Consider the following 17,813-nt stretch of genomic DNA (forward strand, 5'->3'; position numbering starts at 1 on the left):
TATTTTCATCTCTTTCTTACCTCTTTCTATTTGAATTTTTTTTTCCTATTTTTTTTATATGGATCCATATAGTCGACCCCACTAAGTTGGGATAAGGCTGAGTTTATTGTTGTTGGATAATGATTACCAAAATTTCCATTTTTAGGTTTGAAAATTACAATGTATACTCATTGACCTGTAATGGGGTTTTTTGGTTTAAGATTTAAGAATTTTTATTTTTTGGGACCCGAAGAAGAGTTGAACTGATGACCTCTGAATTGGGAAGTGTTGGTCCTTGCCAACTGAACTACCCCTTGGGGTATACTCACAAGTGGGTAGTAGGTTGGTAGGTTGGTAGGTTTTCAAGTTTTTAGTTTTAGAATGAGGATCATAAGAAGTTTTAAAGAGGAAGAAGATGATGACAATCAAGCTGAGCAGTCCCCAACAAAAAGAAGGACAAAGACTAAGTAACATGGATCAATGCTGTATGTTTATTTAAAAATTGAATATGGATTTCACTTGGTTCTGAAAGAATTATACAGAGTCCAACAAAGAAAGGGATAGAGATTCAAAAGTAAAATGGACTAATGTTATATGTTTCACAAAATTGACAATGGATTTCACTTGGTTCTGAGAATTCTACAGAGTTCACTGCTTAAAGAGACATGCCTTCTATCAGCTTGGTCCACCGAATACCGGTCTCATGTAGGCATCGTCGAACTTCCTCCAATATGAGTGTATGATGTATACAGGCCTTTCTATTAACATGGATAGGCTATTCTTTGCACGGAGAATATTGGATGTGGCAGATTCTTCAAAGTTGAGCAACGGAAGCTTGAACTCTTCCTTGGGGGAATTTGGGTCTCGATTGTGGTGGTTGTCCCTTGCTTGATGAGGAAGGAGTACATTTATGAGTGGCTTTGTCAAAAATCCAAAGAGCTGCAATAGAACTTTTGCTCTTGTTAGAAACTGATATTAGGATAGAAAATCCAATCCATCATAGGCACGTCCAAATATCTGATTGGAAAATGTGAGGCAACAGATTCCTAAGGTCTAAATCTAAGAGCCATTTACCAACAACCAATCTGCTAATCATTGAATGGAAAAAAAGGAACCCTTCCAAGATCATACTTACCAGCGTAGTGAAGAGTACAACAATGACAGTGCTGTTAACCATTGTAGCATCAACTGGATTCCATGAAATGCCTGAGAGTGTGAACTTCATAGGCCAAGATGAAAAGTAGAACAACAAAATTAAACTTAATAGTATAGTGCATTTTCAATCAATTACTTCATCCTATGTTTGCTTTTGTCTCGGAACAGCACTCACCTGATTGAAAGCCAGAGCAATAGAGACAGCTCCTCTCATAAGCCCAGCCCACCAAATTAAAATCTAGATATAAATGATTGTATCCATTAAATTGTATTTTACTTCTGCCTTCATTGTGTATAATGATTCTGAATGAATAAAGATGGATATAGCCACCTGGTGTTTGAATGTAATTGGTCTTCTCTCGGCATTTTTATTCATATAATTGGATAAAGCAGACAGAGGAAACACAAATGCAGCACGTCCAAGCAATATTAGCAAGAGTGTGGTACTACAGATTCCCAGTGAGGTTTTGAAGCTGCAATAAAGAAAAGAAAGTGAAGAAAAACCAATTTTAGTTTTTTTGAATAATGTTTGATACGTACAATTATGGTGAATGAACATTTATTGCCAGGTTGTGCAAGCATGGTGAATATTTCAAAAAGAAAAAAAAAAGTCTCCCCTGTTTATCATGTTGTAGACTGAACTACCAACAGGAAATTCATGGATACGGTGCAAATGCAGACCTAAGCTCAAGATGATGCGGAATAGAAGAAATTTTACCTTGTCTTGCTCATTTTCCATTTCTCAATGTCAAGAGAATCCATTCCCACATATAGAAAGATGAATGTTTCTGCAATGAAGGACATTGTTGCAAATGTATGCCTAAAAATGAAGAGTTGAGTTATCAGATGCATCATCAGACCATCATAAAAATTATTTATAGACTAGAATCCATCACTTGAAACAAAGACCAATAATAAAACCACGACAAACCAGCAGCTAGGATTCACCAAATAGTACGAAAATAGCACACATACGTTATAAATTATCTTTAGAAGAGTAGAAGTTCCTAGAGGCCACAAAATCATACTTGCCTGGTTGTGATTCTTGAATTTTCAGTCAGATTATGCCATGTATAATGTGACATCAAAATCCCGCAAAAGAAGACTGTAAGAATACCACTAAGATGTAGCAGCTGCACAAATAAAACCCAGTTAAGGATTGCAATTTGATTGTCTTTCATGTCTTCTCCTTTATAAGCTTGCCAAATGGAACATCACAAAGTTTCATATAATTATTAGATAGAAAATGAATGACTGACAACAAACAAACATTAATGAATTGTATGGAGACAACATTTGATGCAAAGACCTTATGAAATATCAAGCTACCCTCACTCATTCACCTTCCATATTTCACACATAAACTAGCAGGGCTGTAACAGCAAACTGGTAGGAAGAACAATTTCTATTTACGATAGGAAAAAGAAAAGCAAAAAACAACCGTTCAATTAGATGGGAGTGAGCATAACAATCTAATCAGGCTGTCCTCCAATCCAATCAATGACCCACATCAAATGGAGTCCCATGCTTGTAGATTTTCCAGCCCTACATGCCTATAGATTTTCTCACTCAGAAATTTACTGCCTGAGACAAGGTACAATTGACAGTAACTTCTTAAGCTAGGAAGGAATACTCCACAACTATCCGGCCTCCAGAAAACAATAAGGACTGAGTCATCAAAGAATTTATGGACATGCTGATATGCATTCTGCAATCACAAAGTATTACCTCAGAAAGCATATAGGACAGATAAGCCATTAGAACCATAAGGGCAATTTCACGATCAGTTGAATGACTGCAACAAATATACATTATAAATCTGGGAGGTGCCTGATTTAATATGACAATAGGTTGTTGCAGTAACAGAAAGATAAGTAAATAGATTTCTAGGGTGAAAGCCCTTTGGATAGATCACTTACCTATCAAAGTATAAGGATTTGATAGCATAAGCAGTCAATAAGCCAGCCTACAAGAAGATAACAAACAAGTCAACAACAATGCAGAAATACAAAGAACAAATAACTAGTGGAAGATCTTCCCCCTTATGAATGGTCACTTCCAATTTGTGTAACTTGGGTATTAATGTAGGTCTCTCTGTATGCACCCAAAATCAAATACATAATAATCAGAAATGCTAGATGACAATGACAAAATTAAGATGATTTCCCAATGGACATTTCAGTCAGTATTGCATGTAGTAAAACAAAATTCTGGGAGTGGCCTTCCATAGGTTCTTATCATGAAAATCAGTAACATTATGGATATGGAACCTTCATATTGTCATTCTACTCATCGTAGTTGAGGCGTAAAAGCAACCATAAAGGAGAATTATAAAGGAAACTTCAATGAATCTTGTTGGCAGTGTGGCACTCTGGGGTAGTTGGTGGAAGATATACAAGTATGAATAGGGGGTGGAGACAGGATTTTCTTCCAGAGGCAGCAAAATTCCACCCACTATGGGAGGCAAAGTTCTGGCTCTAGCCCTACTACTTATAGTACCACAATATTTTTTTTCATAAGATAGAGGCACCAGATAACACCTAATGCCAGCTAGGAGTTTCTTGTTAAAGATTTTGTTGGAAAACCGCCTTCCAAAGAGACCAATCTGTCATTAGGCACATCCAATATCTTAATTTTTCATCTAAAGATCTCCTGGATGGAGCATTTTGTCCTTAGAATCAAGAAAATTAATACATCACATTGAATGATAGATTTGTATATATGAAAGAGCAACCTTGTACAGTGTGAATCAAAACAACAACTACCTAAAGTGTACCCTTATTTATGTCCAATATATATTTTACATATGTGGATAATGTTATTCGGTGAACATTGTGGAGTCAGATGAATCATTACACAACATCCTGCGGAACCTTTATTTTCCAAATGGCAACTCAAACTTTGTGGACATGCTGCTGACATCATCTGCTACTCACTTGGAAATTTTAAGCACAAAAGACTACTACATATGGAATAATCCTCAAGTCAATTTTGTTCAGCATTTCACGTGGCTTCTATGGTATAATTTGTTTTTCTTTCTATTTGCTCTCTTTTCTACCAGAGCACTTGCACGAGAGAGAATGTGTCAATACATGGTGTGCCTCTGATTGAGTATGTACTGAAAGATTTGATTCATGGCCAATCAATGTGGTCCCTAATCTATTTCTAAGAATGGCTAGATCATCCTCTCTAGTTTGATGACTGAAATTACCAGGAGAAAAATTCAATACATGGTGGGTCATATGGGTCTCCCAATAGCCACTTGTCCTAAGATGCATTTCAAAGACCTTATCCATTGATATATATCATTCTACAGTTACTATGTTGTAATATGCTATATATAAGATAATACATCATACATAAGACATACATCTTTTCTTTTGGCTAAATCTAATACACAAGATACATAACATAAAAGTACTGATGCAGTTTTTGGGGGGTGGGGGAACTCACGTCCACCCGGCATCCATTCAACCCCCCCCCTCTTCATATCACATGTACCATACATTAATCCAAGAATTTCCAGTGGGCAATCACCCCTTGGCTCTGCCCCCAAAAATGAAAAATCATATAGAATAAAGTGTATACAGAAGAAGCACACACTACTGAACTCCAATTGAGCATACCACACAAGTTGTAGATGTGTTGATCGAACCTTACATTCAGATGTCAGGCCATAAATGGGCCCTGATAGGACCGAAGATGCATCACATGAGGATGCTCATTAGAAGCTAACTTTCAAAAGTTACGAAGGAATAAGTTGCTGTTCAAAATCCTAGAGAAAAGTGCATAAATTTGCATTTGAGATCTTATTTTGGACTGTCATTGCCAAAAAGGATGGCCCAAAAAGTTGAACTCTGTGAGCATGTGGCCAACAGAACATCCATGTAACAGTTTGAGAGTTCACAAGCATTACAGGAGTATACAATAAACACATATCACAGATCATTGTCTCTTTGTGCAAGGTATGGGAGGAGAGAAAGAGGAGAAAGGAAGAGAAAAATCTGAACTTACAGCAACTCCAAGAACAGTGCTTGTTGAAAATAGGTAGAGGAAGTCCCTGAAGACATGAAGTGCTGCCCAACCATCAAATGTAGAAACATCTAGTTTCTGGACTGCATTGAAGAGAACAACTGATGTTGCATCATTGACCACTCCTTCCCCGAAAACTAGGCTATGAAGGAGAGGAGTCTCATCTTGATTCAAGACCTACATGTGAATGTAGTGTACTACAGTATTGTACATTCAGATTTGAAAGAAACCTGAAATCATCAGATAAAATTTGAAACCAATGGTAAAGAAGATGCTACCCAACCTGTAGCGTACAGACAGTATCAGTTGATGAGAATATTGTCCCCATTGCTGAATCCAAATATAAAAAAAAATTCAATGGCAACCAAAGAGTTATTTATTGGATAAATTATTTAGGGGTCATTTCAGAATGCAAATAGCATACTCAAGTAAGATAGGAAGGGACTAGAGCCACACCGAGATACTCCCGTGCAATGAGGCCAGCAAAACCGATTTTTGGAAACAGCCACCAGCAGCCTAAATCAAGTATCCATTGATGGTTTAGAAGCAAATCCAATGAGGGCGAGGGCAAGGGCGAGAGAGAGAAAGAGAGAGAGAGAGAGCAATGTGGCAACAAGAACAATATTGGATGAACCATTCCACAGAGAGCTGTAGTATATAGCTTCAATATTACCAGTTGAAATGATGGCTGAAGAAATAAAAACGCCAACCACTCCAAACATCATAATAGTTAGAAAGTTACGGAAGAACTTCTTCTTCTTAACCTGAAAACTGTGCACAGGCAAGTATAAATAAGCATACTATTCTCAACAGGAAAAAACTTTGGCTCTCCTCATGTCTATAAATACAATTCTTTGTAGGTTGTACATACCCAGCATTGAAGATTATGGGTGGAAGAAGATATATGAAGAATAATTCTTCATCAAATCTCACGATGTGAGAATCTGAACCCTTGCTCCAAAGTAAGATTATGGTTCCAGTAATGCATCCCTGAGTTAAAACGGCAAAAAGAGGGGATGAATAACCACATAAGATATGCATAAGCATAGAATCCTCCAAATTCGAATTTAAATATCTTTCTGCCAGAATATTGGAAACAAATTTCAGTAAACTCAAATTATTTTTCAATGACATCATTCAAATTTTCATAATTAAAAAAAAAAAAATGAAAAAAAAAGGTGATAATAAAGATCCAGTATCAATAGATGTCCTAATTGTTTATTCATAGAATGAAGAATCTTCTGGTTTCCATTGGTTCCAGGTGTTATTATGTATTTATTCTTTTGGAAGTTCTTGTAGATCAAAATTCTGGTAGTATCATGATGCTTGACATCAAGCGGTCTGATACTAAATTGAAGTAGGACTACATAGGGTAAATTTAAAACTACAATTTCTCCTGGGTTTTCCATTAAGAATTAGAGTTATTGAAACCGAGTCGAGATATGCATTATCCAAGGATATTTGTTTTTCAACTTTTGTGAACAATCAAGATATTTGGGAAATTCTAAAGCTGTAGTATATGAAAAGTCAGGGACTGATTGAATAGGTGATTTAAGCTAGGGTATCTACCATTTCAGCTAGGATTTTGTAATGTTGACCTTGGATTTTAGACAACTAGATAATGATTCTAATAGATGCAGAAAGGTTATTGGATTGAAGAGGATCATATTCTTTTCCTTTCCAGTTTTCACTGTAAGTAACAGAGAACCTTGATTAGGATTTCAAATTGGGAATTTAAGAAATCATGCTAAGGGTTGTTGGAGTTGGATGCAATCCTTGTGGACTACATAGAAGGGATAAACAAAGCGAGTGAGATTTCTCCTCAGTCTATTGGGCCTGCCTGGGCCGGACTTCTACATGATGCACCTAACTGAAACTGAAAATTAAAAAATCATCCAATGGATTGATACAATATCAGTGTATGATCTGAACTTTCTCAAATTTTATTGAATTTGAGATGTCTTGGTAGATAGATCATTAAAGAACTTCCATAGTGAGGCCAATATCACGAACACAGGAAAGCCTAAAACACAAACAATACTCTTCCAAAATACGAATTCAAATATTTAAAAAGATACAGACCAAAAAGGTGTCCTTTTATATGCACCCCACATTATTTTCCATGCCTAGACTAGTAGGTCGCATAGGACCCAATGGCATTTAGGGTGGAGCCCGCACAGAAAAAAAAGAGGATATGCTCAATTGGAACTTTTCCACATGATCCTGCTCCACATTAAGCTAGGATGAGATTCAGGCACAGAAAATGGAGCTCGCGTGGCTTGTTGAGAAGTTCAAGAGTCAAGTTATGTGTACCATGATTGTAAGCTAGCTTCTTGTGCTTGTATCTCTCATATGTGGACCAGAGGAAATCAGCACAGACTTAACAACTAACCAGAAATGAAGACCCTGTTCCTGATCCTCACTAACTATTTCAGGTGTTACTAGTTGAAGTTGGAATCTAACTAGATGATTGAGATGATGCAGATATATCATTACGGATTGGGTTCTCACAAATATAGAGAATTTAGTAGATATTTTTTGAAGTTTCGAAAGCAATCTTTTGGGATCTTGAACAAAGGTGAAGCAGACCCATGAATAAGTCAGGGAGATAAGAAGAGTATACTGAGGTCCCAATGTGATTCTCATTTCCAGCTTCTGTCCAGATGAGCTCAACTACTCTATGGCATAGCTATACTAGACACAATTTCACCAAGCACCTGCATAAAAGCATTAGAAACTTGCTTGCCATAGATGCTAATTTATCTGAGTTCGATGATAGAACAACAATTAAATCAATAGATATTCAGAAATATCTTCGCCACTTGCATGAGAATAGGAAAGGATCATCCACATCTGTTCACATGATAGTGTAGCAATATTGAAATTGTTTAAGAGTAAATTAACAGTTCCACAAGAAAAGGGCGGGCGGGGGGAATAATAAGAACAGGCTCCATCTCAGTATTGGGTTGTGTCTTCAATCATCAATCACAGAATTGGTGCCAGTTAGAAGTAATAACAACGAGAAAATAGCTATCCAGGTATTGAGTCCAACAAATCATGATTGCAGAATGGGATTTTATAGAAAAATGCTAAATCTTCGTTTCTTTGGTTTAAAGAGGAATTCTGAGGAACACGGATCATGCAACCCCCTCCCAAGTAAGTCCCAATTCCTAACCCAACTTGATGATTTGGGTTTTGATTAATCTATAGAACTAAGACGCCATTCTTTCTTCAGAATCAAAATGTGGGAACAGAGACTTACAATCAAAATAGCAGTAATGGACTCGTTGAGCCATCGTTTTTTCTTCAGCAAGTGGCCGATGACGATGCAGAGAGAGAGCACAGCAACGAAGACCGATATGGAGACGACGTCGGTGTGATCGTCCGTAAGGTTTTCAGTGAGACCAGCCGACCACATTGCCTTGAAATGTACTTTATCTGGTTTTGCATAACACAACAAAGGCGAAACAGAGGAAAGAAAGGAACAAAGGGGAAGGCTGAAATCTGAAACAAAATGAGAGAAGGGAGAGGGAGCCAATCAACCAGAACCCAGATGACAAGTGAAGGAGAGGAGGAAGAGGCACCGGAAAGTGGGCGAAAGTAATTAGTTGGATAGGAAAGGGAGAGAAGCCCTTGTGGTTTTCAGAGTTGCCATGTGTTTCTCAGCTACATTACTTCTCCTCTACGTGAACAGAGCATGCAGGAGATGAACAGTGGACTATGGACGTTACAAGGATCATCACCCATGTGGTTGACGTGGGATCCTAACAAATCACCATGCTTCCGAACATAGCGGTTCATTTTAGTTTAGTCCTCTGTAAGTGTCTGACAAGAAGTAATCTTTTTCTAACGGTTTCACTTTCGCATTGGGTCATTCTTTTCGTGTGAGGATTGGGATTATGGATCCACTGCTTTAATACTACTGATACACACGTTCTGAAATTCGCTCTTATAAATCAACTTATGTGACGTTGATTATATCTATCGAAAGGAACAAAGACTCGAAGTGTAACCAATCATGGACTAAAGGTTTCTTTCACTTCTAACTTGAATACTAACATATTGGCAAAGAGAACTAGCTTATAAAACAATGGAGTGTGTTTTTTCAGCAAGTGGTATCAAGGAGCCTATCAATGTGGAGCGACCAAACAATTTCATACATAAGGGGCAAATGGATAATTTCATGACCTTCCATGGGAAGAAAATAAAATATAAAAATTTATCACTTGCAATCTCATGCATGGTGAGTATATATTGTTGAAATAGGCCACCAAATTTGACTAGTGATATCTGTAATTTAATAAAACATATTTCTATAATCATCAAACTTCTACATCATCAGTCCTCTTGGAGAAAAGTGCATTAGCCTTATGGAAAAGGTACTTGGAAGGAGCATGAATTGCATTATTTAAGCTTTTTCCACGAGTATAATTGATTAGATAACTGTTCAAAATTTTAGTCTATTTAATGGGTGGAAATACATAATAGAACAGCTAGGACCAAATGCTAGGAAAGAGAAGGGTAGCATTTCGAGGCTGCCTAAACTTTCAAATGCATCAACCCAACCCAACTTTTCAAGGAGGAGATAACTTCTATTGGGAGCAGTATTCGGCCTCTGAAAGAACCAGTGATGTGTATTATATCTAGGGTGAGACGGTCATTTCGCTTCTCACAATGTTTGGGTGCAGAGATCAGAGATCACGCTATCTTTTAGGTTTCTTTTTCCCATTTGATAATTATGTTCACTATTGAAGTCAAAGTTATAAAACAAGTATAATGTACCTGATAACAGTATGATAGGCCGTAGTGGGCCAATTCAAGATAAAAAAAAACTTTTCGACCGTATCAACTGATCTGTATCGGTGTTGCATTGGTATCTGGCTCCGGCAACTGATATGATACCGATATGTTTGCTAGGGTGGTGAAGTCATTTCTTTCCTTGCAGTACATAAAACTGCTACCATGCAATCCCATGGATATGGGTAGCCATTTCTATACTTCGCAACACTTAATCAATACAAGGTCATAAGGGTCTTTCAGATGAGAGTAATTCCAACATTCAACTCCCACTCATGGATTTGTAATGCTAGTGAACCCTAATCAATTTTTCATGCTACAATAGAAATGTGGGTTACAGCATCAATGAGAAAATATCTATGATCATCACTAATGTCCTTGGATCAAAGAAGTACAAGATAAAACTTTTAGAATTCAAAGATCACTCTCTGGTTGGTGATTCTTCTCGAAAACTCAAGGGAGAAACCTGGTGATTTTGGAGGATGACTGTCTTTCTTAAAATGACAAGTCAAAGAAACTCTGATATATAAATCTTGGAGAACTATTGTTTGGCTATTCTAGGACCATATGAACTTGCTTTAGGTTTTGTGAAAGTGGTAATGTCATGTGTGTATTAAGTGTCGATGTAGGCATCGATGTATTCACCCGTGAAAGAGCATCTTTTGTAGTGAATTCACAAGTATTTAGCTGTTTTAAGCTCTCAGTAGTCCAAGACATACGATGCAAAATACATTGAACACAGGCATTCTAAAGAGTGAAGGGTATTGACAATTTACATCACCTGTATTGACAATGCTTGTTTCTATGTCAAAAAATTGCTACTATACTGCAAGCAACACGACGGACCATGTAGCCAATATTAAACATTCAGTGGATGTAAGTATCAAGCTCTAATTAAACCCTAAAAGTTTCCTGTTACCTACCCTTTTCCAGCTTTTAGGTGGATAGAAATAGGTAATAAAGGAACTGTACCCTGACATCAGTAGAAAACCTGAATCCAAGAACCATGGTGTTAACTGTTAACTACAACATATTCCTCACCATTGGCCCAATACACTTTCATCTTGCTCATAAATGAGTCTGAAGAACATAATATCTAACCAACCACAGCACATAAAAACAAAGTGGTGTCCTTTAAATAAGTATCTGCTACAGTGTCAGAACTGACTAGTCAGCATTGACGCTTTACACCTACAAGCAACACCAGAAAGAATTACATCAGTTCCCAATTAGAGATCACACTGGGAAGCCAATATTGCTGATGTTATCTGAAAGAGCAAATCAGATCAAACTCCCAAGATCTTCAAAAATGACAAAACCACAAAAGTCCGAGTAACAAACAACAAAAAAGATCAATGAGTAACATCAGATATCAAGATCCAATTTTGAATTCAATCCCTGTACACCCTTAAACCAATCAAGCATGGCCCAGAGCTGTGAAAGCATAGCCTCAGAGCTGAGAACATACGTCCGAGGCCCATAAATGATTCTGCACAAGCAAGCACAACCTAAGAGCATCGGCATTACCCAACTGCTCAAGTGCCAAATAACAAAAATTCCCGTTTTCCCAGTCACAGGAGAGGTGGACTAGAGTTGGCCCTGACTTTTGGCATTTTACTCCTCAACACTAGGGAGGGAGAGATCTCAACACATGCACACTACCAAGTTACTGCCATTAACCTAAGGTATGTGTTGAGTACTTGAATAGAAAATACCACTACCTGATGATAGCAACCAAGGCACGTGATAAGTACTTGAATAGACAATACCACTTTCTGATGATAGCAAGTATGGATAAAACTAAATGCAGCAACTATACCACAAAAAACAAAACAACCTTATGTTTATTTCGTCTGAAAAATACTGAGGAAGATATAAACTGACAAATAGAAACAGTTCATTTGAAAATCGAGTGAAGCAGGTCACAAAAGGAAAAATTTAGATTTCAGGTTTCAAGACAATCATATGAAAGATCAATTGCATACGAAGTTTACATACCAACAGTTGGGCATGTTACTAAAAGGACTAGATATCAAAAATAGAAATGGAACACAAAGAGAAAATGCAAATGTGTAGAGTTTATACCAACCAGTCAACACTACAGGACATCATGATCGCTTAAAGAAATGGCGAGTCAGCATCTCTGATACCACCAATGCGGAAACACTTTCATGTCCAAAAAGTTCTTGAAGCTTTGAGTCACAAAGTATCACCATCGAATTTAGGGGGTCCTATAAAAAAAGTTAGGTTGAAATGCCAATTGCTTTTAGTTTATCTGGGATTTAGACAGATAATGATGCTTGACATCCACAGGGAGTGGGGTGAAAGGGAACTAGTATACACTAAAGTTGAAGCCAGTAAAGTATCAACAAATTCAGACCAGGTTAAAGAGGTTAAAAATGAGTAAATGCAATAACACAGAAGTCAAAGTATAAGTAAAGATCATCTATTTGTTGGTGCTTACTTTCATTTTTACATTCTCTCAGTGCATCATTTTATCTTAAAGTACGATAAAAGTGACGGATAACAAGAATTCAAAGATGTGCGTATGCATGGGTGGAGTACATGAGATCACCATATCATAAAATTTAACATGCTAATAGAAAGACAATGACAAATAAATCTGCACTCTGCAAAATAATGCACAAACACTGAAAGCCAAAGTCAGATGCTCTGCACAAAAACAAAAGAAAACACCAGCAATATGAACACGAGGTCATTCCATCTCATTCAAATAGTAATGCATTTTAGAAGAGTCGAACAATTCCACAATGGCGCCAGTGTCAAGCCACTGCTGGAAGGAAGCTGCTAATGGTAAAATAATTAATCCACAAAGGACAACCAAGCCAAGGAATCACAGAGGGTAGAATTAAATAAAACATACTTCTTGACCAAATAATTCCCACAAAGCCATCTGTCACAATGAAAACAGTTTTCTCATATAACCAAGCACATAAATCATCGTGGTGGGCATTCCCCCACCATGTAGAGGGATTCCCCTCAACCCAAGCTTAAACATCCATCTGGGAGGTGTACCTTGTCTTCATTTCTCCTTCACATCCATGCTTTATTCCTTAACAGTTAACTAACAAAAAGCAATGCCAAATCGAATAAATGGATTTGTAAATGATATTCCAAAAAAAAAAAAGTAGGCACCAGGTTACCTACCTCCAGATGGTTAGCTTTAATGTACTCCCAGACACGTCTTATAGCTTCCGATTGATGCATTTCCCTTTCTCCAGTGCCAAAAAAATTGGCAAGGGCATCAGATATTATCACAGAAGGTACAACTGGTTCAGTAGTTTCAACTGCAGACTCCACATCTAACTTTGTCCTCTTAGAATCTCGACTTGACTCTTCTGAAAGTAGGTAACCACATAAACCATCATCCATATTACACAGATACCAAAAATTTTAAATAATTAAGAATAGGACATGCATACTTGTGGGTTCAAGAGGGATAATATGCTTGGCTAGCAATTTATTCATCTTGAACATGTCAGTACAGTCTGTTTCAAACACCACACGCAGTGCATCATTGCAAATTATCTTTCTTTTATTGCTTGGATCTTGGAGATTGTTTTTCCTTATGTAAGCCCATAATTGCTTCACAATCTGCACCAAAAATAACAGTGCCAATAGGAACCCCAGATATATTAATCAGCAAAGATATTTAACAAGAGGACCAACTACTAAAAGTAATAGGTCGACTCAAGAAACAAAACCTGTGTCCTTGGCAGGGCTGGCTCACCAACAATGGCCTGTAGCTCAGGTGAAACACCACAAACTTTGTTGAGCCCCCCCGGGCCACCTCTTCTTTTGGTTCCAGTTGGAGCACTGCGATAAAGTGATAAACAGTAAAAATAAATAAGGTCAAGTATAATGTTACACTAATACGGCACATACAAATGATACATCTGAACCCACTTAAAACAGTAAAATATACTTAAGACCAGAGAGATCCGCATAAATTAACACACTCAAGATGTATGACACTAAACATATCATGAGGAATGAACCCAGAATTACATATGAATTTTTGAACGTTGTTACGTCAGATAAAATACCCCTTTTGATGGGTAAAAGCTGATTAAAACCACAAGAAAGAAGCAATAACAAATATCAGTACTACAATAGTTCCTCAACACTGACACAAATACAACCCAAACAAAGTTTAACCACCACATCAGCAAAAGGGGACAAGTGCAGACAGACTGCCACTTCTGAATGCAGCAAAACATTGGAACAACAACATAGATAACGGCGAATGAATGTTGCAAGTGACCAACATAGCCGAAGAACAATCTTAAAGTCTTTCTACTAAGCTATACACAGAAATAAACAATTTGTTAATTAGTTAGGTAGAAAACTGGACACAACGGTCGAATTTCCAAACCAAATTGAAGCCACATACAGGGACACATCTGTCACATCATGAGTGTTACCGTGTACGGAACATATGCAGTTAGAACCAACCTAGGCACAAGAAGAACAAAAATAGGAAAGGGGAAACTATCAAATATCATGCTTAGAAAAAGAATACCCAAGTAAAGTACAAATAAAAAAAAATATTAATTTGAGAGAATCGTTACTCTCATCGAAGCAATTCATAAGCATTCGCCTAAGAATTCCGTCATTCTGCTTCCAAGAAAGAAATTTCTGCTAGAAAACTTAAAACCTCCACACTCTGCTACCGAAAAACACTTTGATAAGACGATAACAGAGATTGTACAGTACAAAATTAACTAACGAAACTCAAATTCTAAAAACCCTGAAACGGAAACCCTAGAACAGAAGAGAAGAAGCGAACCCTTCTTTGGGTACTTCAGGGGCAGGTGGGGCAGCGACATTCTGAACAAAAGCATCAACTTTGGTCACCGGCGGTGGTTGTGGCTGAGCCGGCGGCGGAGCGCTTCGAAAATTGAGCTCCTCATGGCGGTGAAGGGGAAGGGCGAAATGTTGAGGGATTTGGGGATGGTTATTCTGATATTGAGGGTGATGTTGAAGGGCAAAATGGTCCTTAGGAGGATGTTGCTGGGGTTGTGAACGGAGAAGAAGGTCGATCTGGTCTCTGATGAAGCCAGCTTTGTGGGAAAGACTTAACCCTAGCTTCGCCTCCAACTGTTGAACAACGCCATTGAGAGAGGTAACACCTCGAGGATCAGATTGACGGAGTACCGATTCCACCCCGCTTGCTATTTCTTGGTCCGACACCATTGTTGTGGTTGAAGTTTCATATAATAACTGAAAAAACGGAAACTCAAACGGTTCCCTCCTTGGCCTGCTCTCTCTCTCTTTCTTTCTTCTCTCTCTTCTCTCTCTGGCCTTTCTCTCTCTTTCTCTTTCTCTCTCTGTCTGTCTCTGTCTCTCTCTTCTCTCTTATATATTTTGAAATGACAGCAAAGTCCTCCTCGTTCACATTTAGATATTTAAAATTTTTTGGATTTATGTAAATACCCTAATATTTATCCAAATGGCTGAAGGTTTTGTAGGGTGATGTGAGGGTAAAATTGTCATCAAATAGAGGATAATCCTCGAATCAAGAAAGACCAGTCGTTTTATCAGGAATATACAGTGATATGAAATTACCATAATGCCCTTATCAGCATTAAGGCACGAAGTCTGGGGTGAAGTACTTAAACTGTTGCAGATTAAAGGAGGCTTTAAAGGCGTCATGGGCATTTCTGGCCAATTAAAATGCTACACGAATCACGTGATCAAGGAAATTGTCCACCATCAGATTGGGTTCAGGTTGAGTAGATTACAGGAACCTTTTCGGTTTTATTTGGGCCAATAAGAAATTGGTCCATAAAGTCAAACCGAACCGGTAACTCTCGATCCGATCTGTTTTGGTTCCTTATCGATTTTTAATGAACTTTTATTAATCTATTTATTGTTAGGCCTATGTCATGTTGTATTTATTCTACCATGTGGGCAAGTGATAACCATTCCAACAGCACACTCTCCCATCTATGAGTGAGAATATGTGAAATAGATGTAAGAAATGATGGGTCGGATTTGTCTAGGATTTTCGGAAACATCATCTTTTATTGTTACATAGATAATTACTTATTTAAAAAAAAAAATTGTAAACAAAAGTATTAAATTTTATCAATTTCATCGAGGTTTTGATTTTATTTTTAATAGTTTATGGGGTTTCAATTCAAATAGTTGGTTTGGTTGGTTCTTATCAATAAGTTTTCAGCCTTTTAACGTTTCTAAAAACCTAACTTAACACCGGATTGATAAAGAGTTTAGTCGATTTCAATTGGTCCAACCTCATTTTTGACACACCTGAAGGTGAGGTTGCTTAACCATCGAAACAAGGAAATTGCTACCAAGGTCCAAGGTTTTGGGGACCTTGATTGGAACCTAACTCAAGACCATATATTAAATTGAAGTTTATTCATAATAAGGTTTTAGAAACATCCAAACATGGTTAAACAAAAAAAGGGTTAATCAAAATTGCAAATATCTTTTTATTCAAGTTGGAGATATAAGTATTGATCATTTGGTTCGGGAAAAAAAATTCTAGGTTTTAGTATGAAAAAACTGCAAAATATTTAAAAAATAAAAATAAACTCAAATCAATGAATATTTTTTTTAGATTTTAATAATTATACTAATTGCATTTTGATCAATCAAGACCAACTTGACCTTATTAATTCCCTTTCCTATACTATTTTAAAAACTAATGTCTAAATTATTAAACATACTCAAATATATTTATTGAGTACAATTATTCTATTGAAAAAAATAAGTAAATAAATATCTTTCAATTGAAAAAAAATTCTTCACTCTAATAACAAATCAAATCCTTGATCGAAGAAAAAGTAAGACAATTGTAAAAAAAAGGTCAATTAGTTAGGAAGATGTTTAATTGGACAAAGTAGTCATATAAAATATAAAAATATAAAAATAAATAAGAGAAGAAGAAGAGAACATATATTACAACCTGGCTAACTTAGTTTAACAAAGGAATCTCGATCGTAGTTTTTCAAATGTGAAAGACTATGATAAAAAAATCTCTTAATTGAAGAAAAGTTCTTAACTCTTATAACTTATTAGATCCTTGATCAAAGAAAACAATTATAAAAAGATTAATTAGAGAGGAGATTATTTGATTATACAAAATGATTATATTCCAAAATATAAAAACTAATAGAAACATATATTTTGACTGAATTAATTTAGTTTAACAAAGGAATTCAAATTCTAGTATTTTAAATGTGAGGGAGTATGATCAGAAAATCTCTTAATTAAAAAAAAAAAAAATCTTAACTCTTATAACTAATAGATCTTTGATCGAAGAAAAACTATGAAAAGATCAATCAGAAAGGAAGATATTTAATTAGACAAAATAGTCACATTCCAACAATATAAAAATCCCAAGAAAATATATTTTGACTTCACAATTATAAAAATGACAATTAGAGAGTTTGATATCATAGCTTTGCCGATAAGCGATGAGAATGTTTAAGACATGGTCTAAGGACACAAGAAAACCCTTTCCTTAGTGGTCCATATCTTTTGTTTTTTTTTTTAATACATAATTGTTAGTGTGGATAAATTAATACCATTATTTGCAATGTGACAATCACAGAAAATTGTATGGGTGACCAGACTATACCCACTCTATTTACTTACAAAGTTTGAACAAAAAAGATGATTCTACTTGTAAATAGAAATGATGAAAAAAATAAATTGTGTGCCATATGACCAAATTATAGATTAGATGAAGACCAAATGTTGTGAATAAGTAGCCCTCAAGATGTTGTATTGAAGGATGTGAATTTGAAATCGAAATTGAAATCGTTTATCAAAATTGAACCGAATTGCTTACATCTAAA

The 17,813-nt window shown here is 36.5% G+C and overlaps 2 protein-coding genes across 5 annotated transcripts; both read right to left on the reverse strand.

The window, feature by feature from the left end:
• Positions 1-452: 452 nt before the first annotated feature.
• Positions 453-9,044, reverse strand: LOC122061297 (sodium/hydrogen exchanger 4-like). Of its 2 annotated transcripts, none has more exons than XM_042624522.1 (14): positions 8,429-9,039; positions 6,038-6,156; positions 5,840-5,937; positions 5,623-5,682; positions 5,450-5,496; positions 5,149-5,343; positions 3,054-3,100; positions 2,863-2,929; positions 2,167-2,267; positions 1,853-1,954; positions 1,466-1,607; positions 1,310-1,372; positions 1,115-1,198; positions 453-918 (listed from the first exon to the last, which is right to left on the reverse strand). In XM_042624522.1, the coding sequence occupies exons 1-14, from the start codon at positions 8,582-8,584 to the stop codon at positions 655-657; spliced, it is 1,545 nt and encodes a 514-aa protein (XP_042480456.1). In that variant the 5' UTR covers positions 8,585-9,039; the 3' UTR covers positions 453-654. The 2 variants fall into 2 exon arrangements, with proteins under 2 accessions (XP_042480456.1, XP_042480457.1); XM_042624523.1 differs by having other exon boundaries at positions 759-929; positions 8,429-9,044.
• A 1,635-nt stretch (positions 9,045-10,679) lies between these two features.
• Positions 10,680-15,326, reverse strand: LOC122062108 (protein shank-like). Of its 3 annotated transcripts, none has more exons than XM_042625764.1 (6): positions 14,774-15,326; positions 13,689-13,800; positions 13,407-13,578; positions 13,132-13,319; positions 12,053-12,194; positions 10,680-11,154 (listed from the first exon to the last, which is right to left on the reverse strand). In XM_042625764.1, exons 1-5 carry the CDS (start codon positions 15,178-15,180, stop codon positions 12,072-12,074), a joined length of 1,002 nt encoding a protein of 333 aa, XP_042481698.1. In that variant the 5' UTR covers positions 15,181-15,326; the 3' UTR covers positions 10,680-11,154; positions 12,053-12,071. The 3 variants fall into 3 exon arrangements, with proteins under 3 accessions (XP_042481698.1, XP_042481697.1, XP_042481696.1); XM_042625763.1 differs by having other exon boundaries at positions 12,049-12,194; positions 13,132-13,322; positions 14,774-15,324; XM_042625762.1 differs by having other exon boundaries at positions 13,132-13,322; positions 14,774-15,323.
• Positions 15,327-17,813: the final 2,487 nt, after the last annotated feature.

Source organism: Macadamia integrifolia, chromosome 14 (genome assembly GCF_013358625.1).
Source record: "Macadamia integrifolia cultivar HAES 741 chromosome 14, SCU_Mint_v3, whole genome shotgun sequence".
NCBI classification, from domain to species: Eukaryota; Viridiplantae; Streptophyta; class Magnoliopsida; order Proteales; family Proteaceae; genus Macadamia; species Macadamia integrifolia.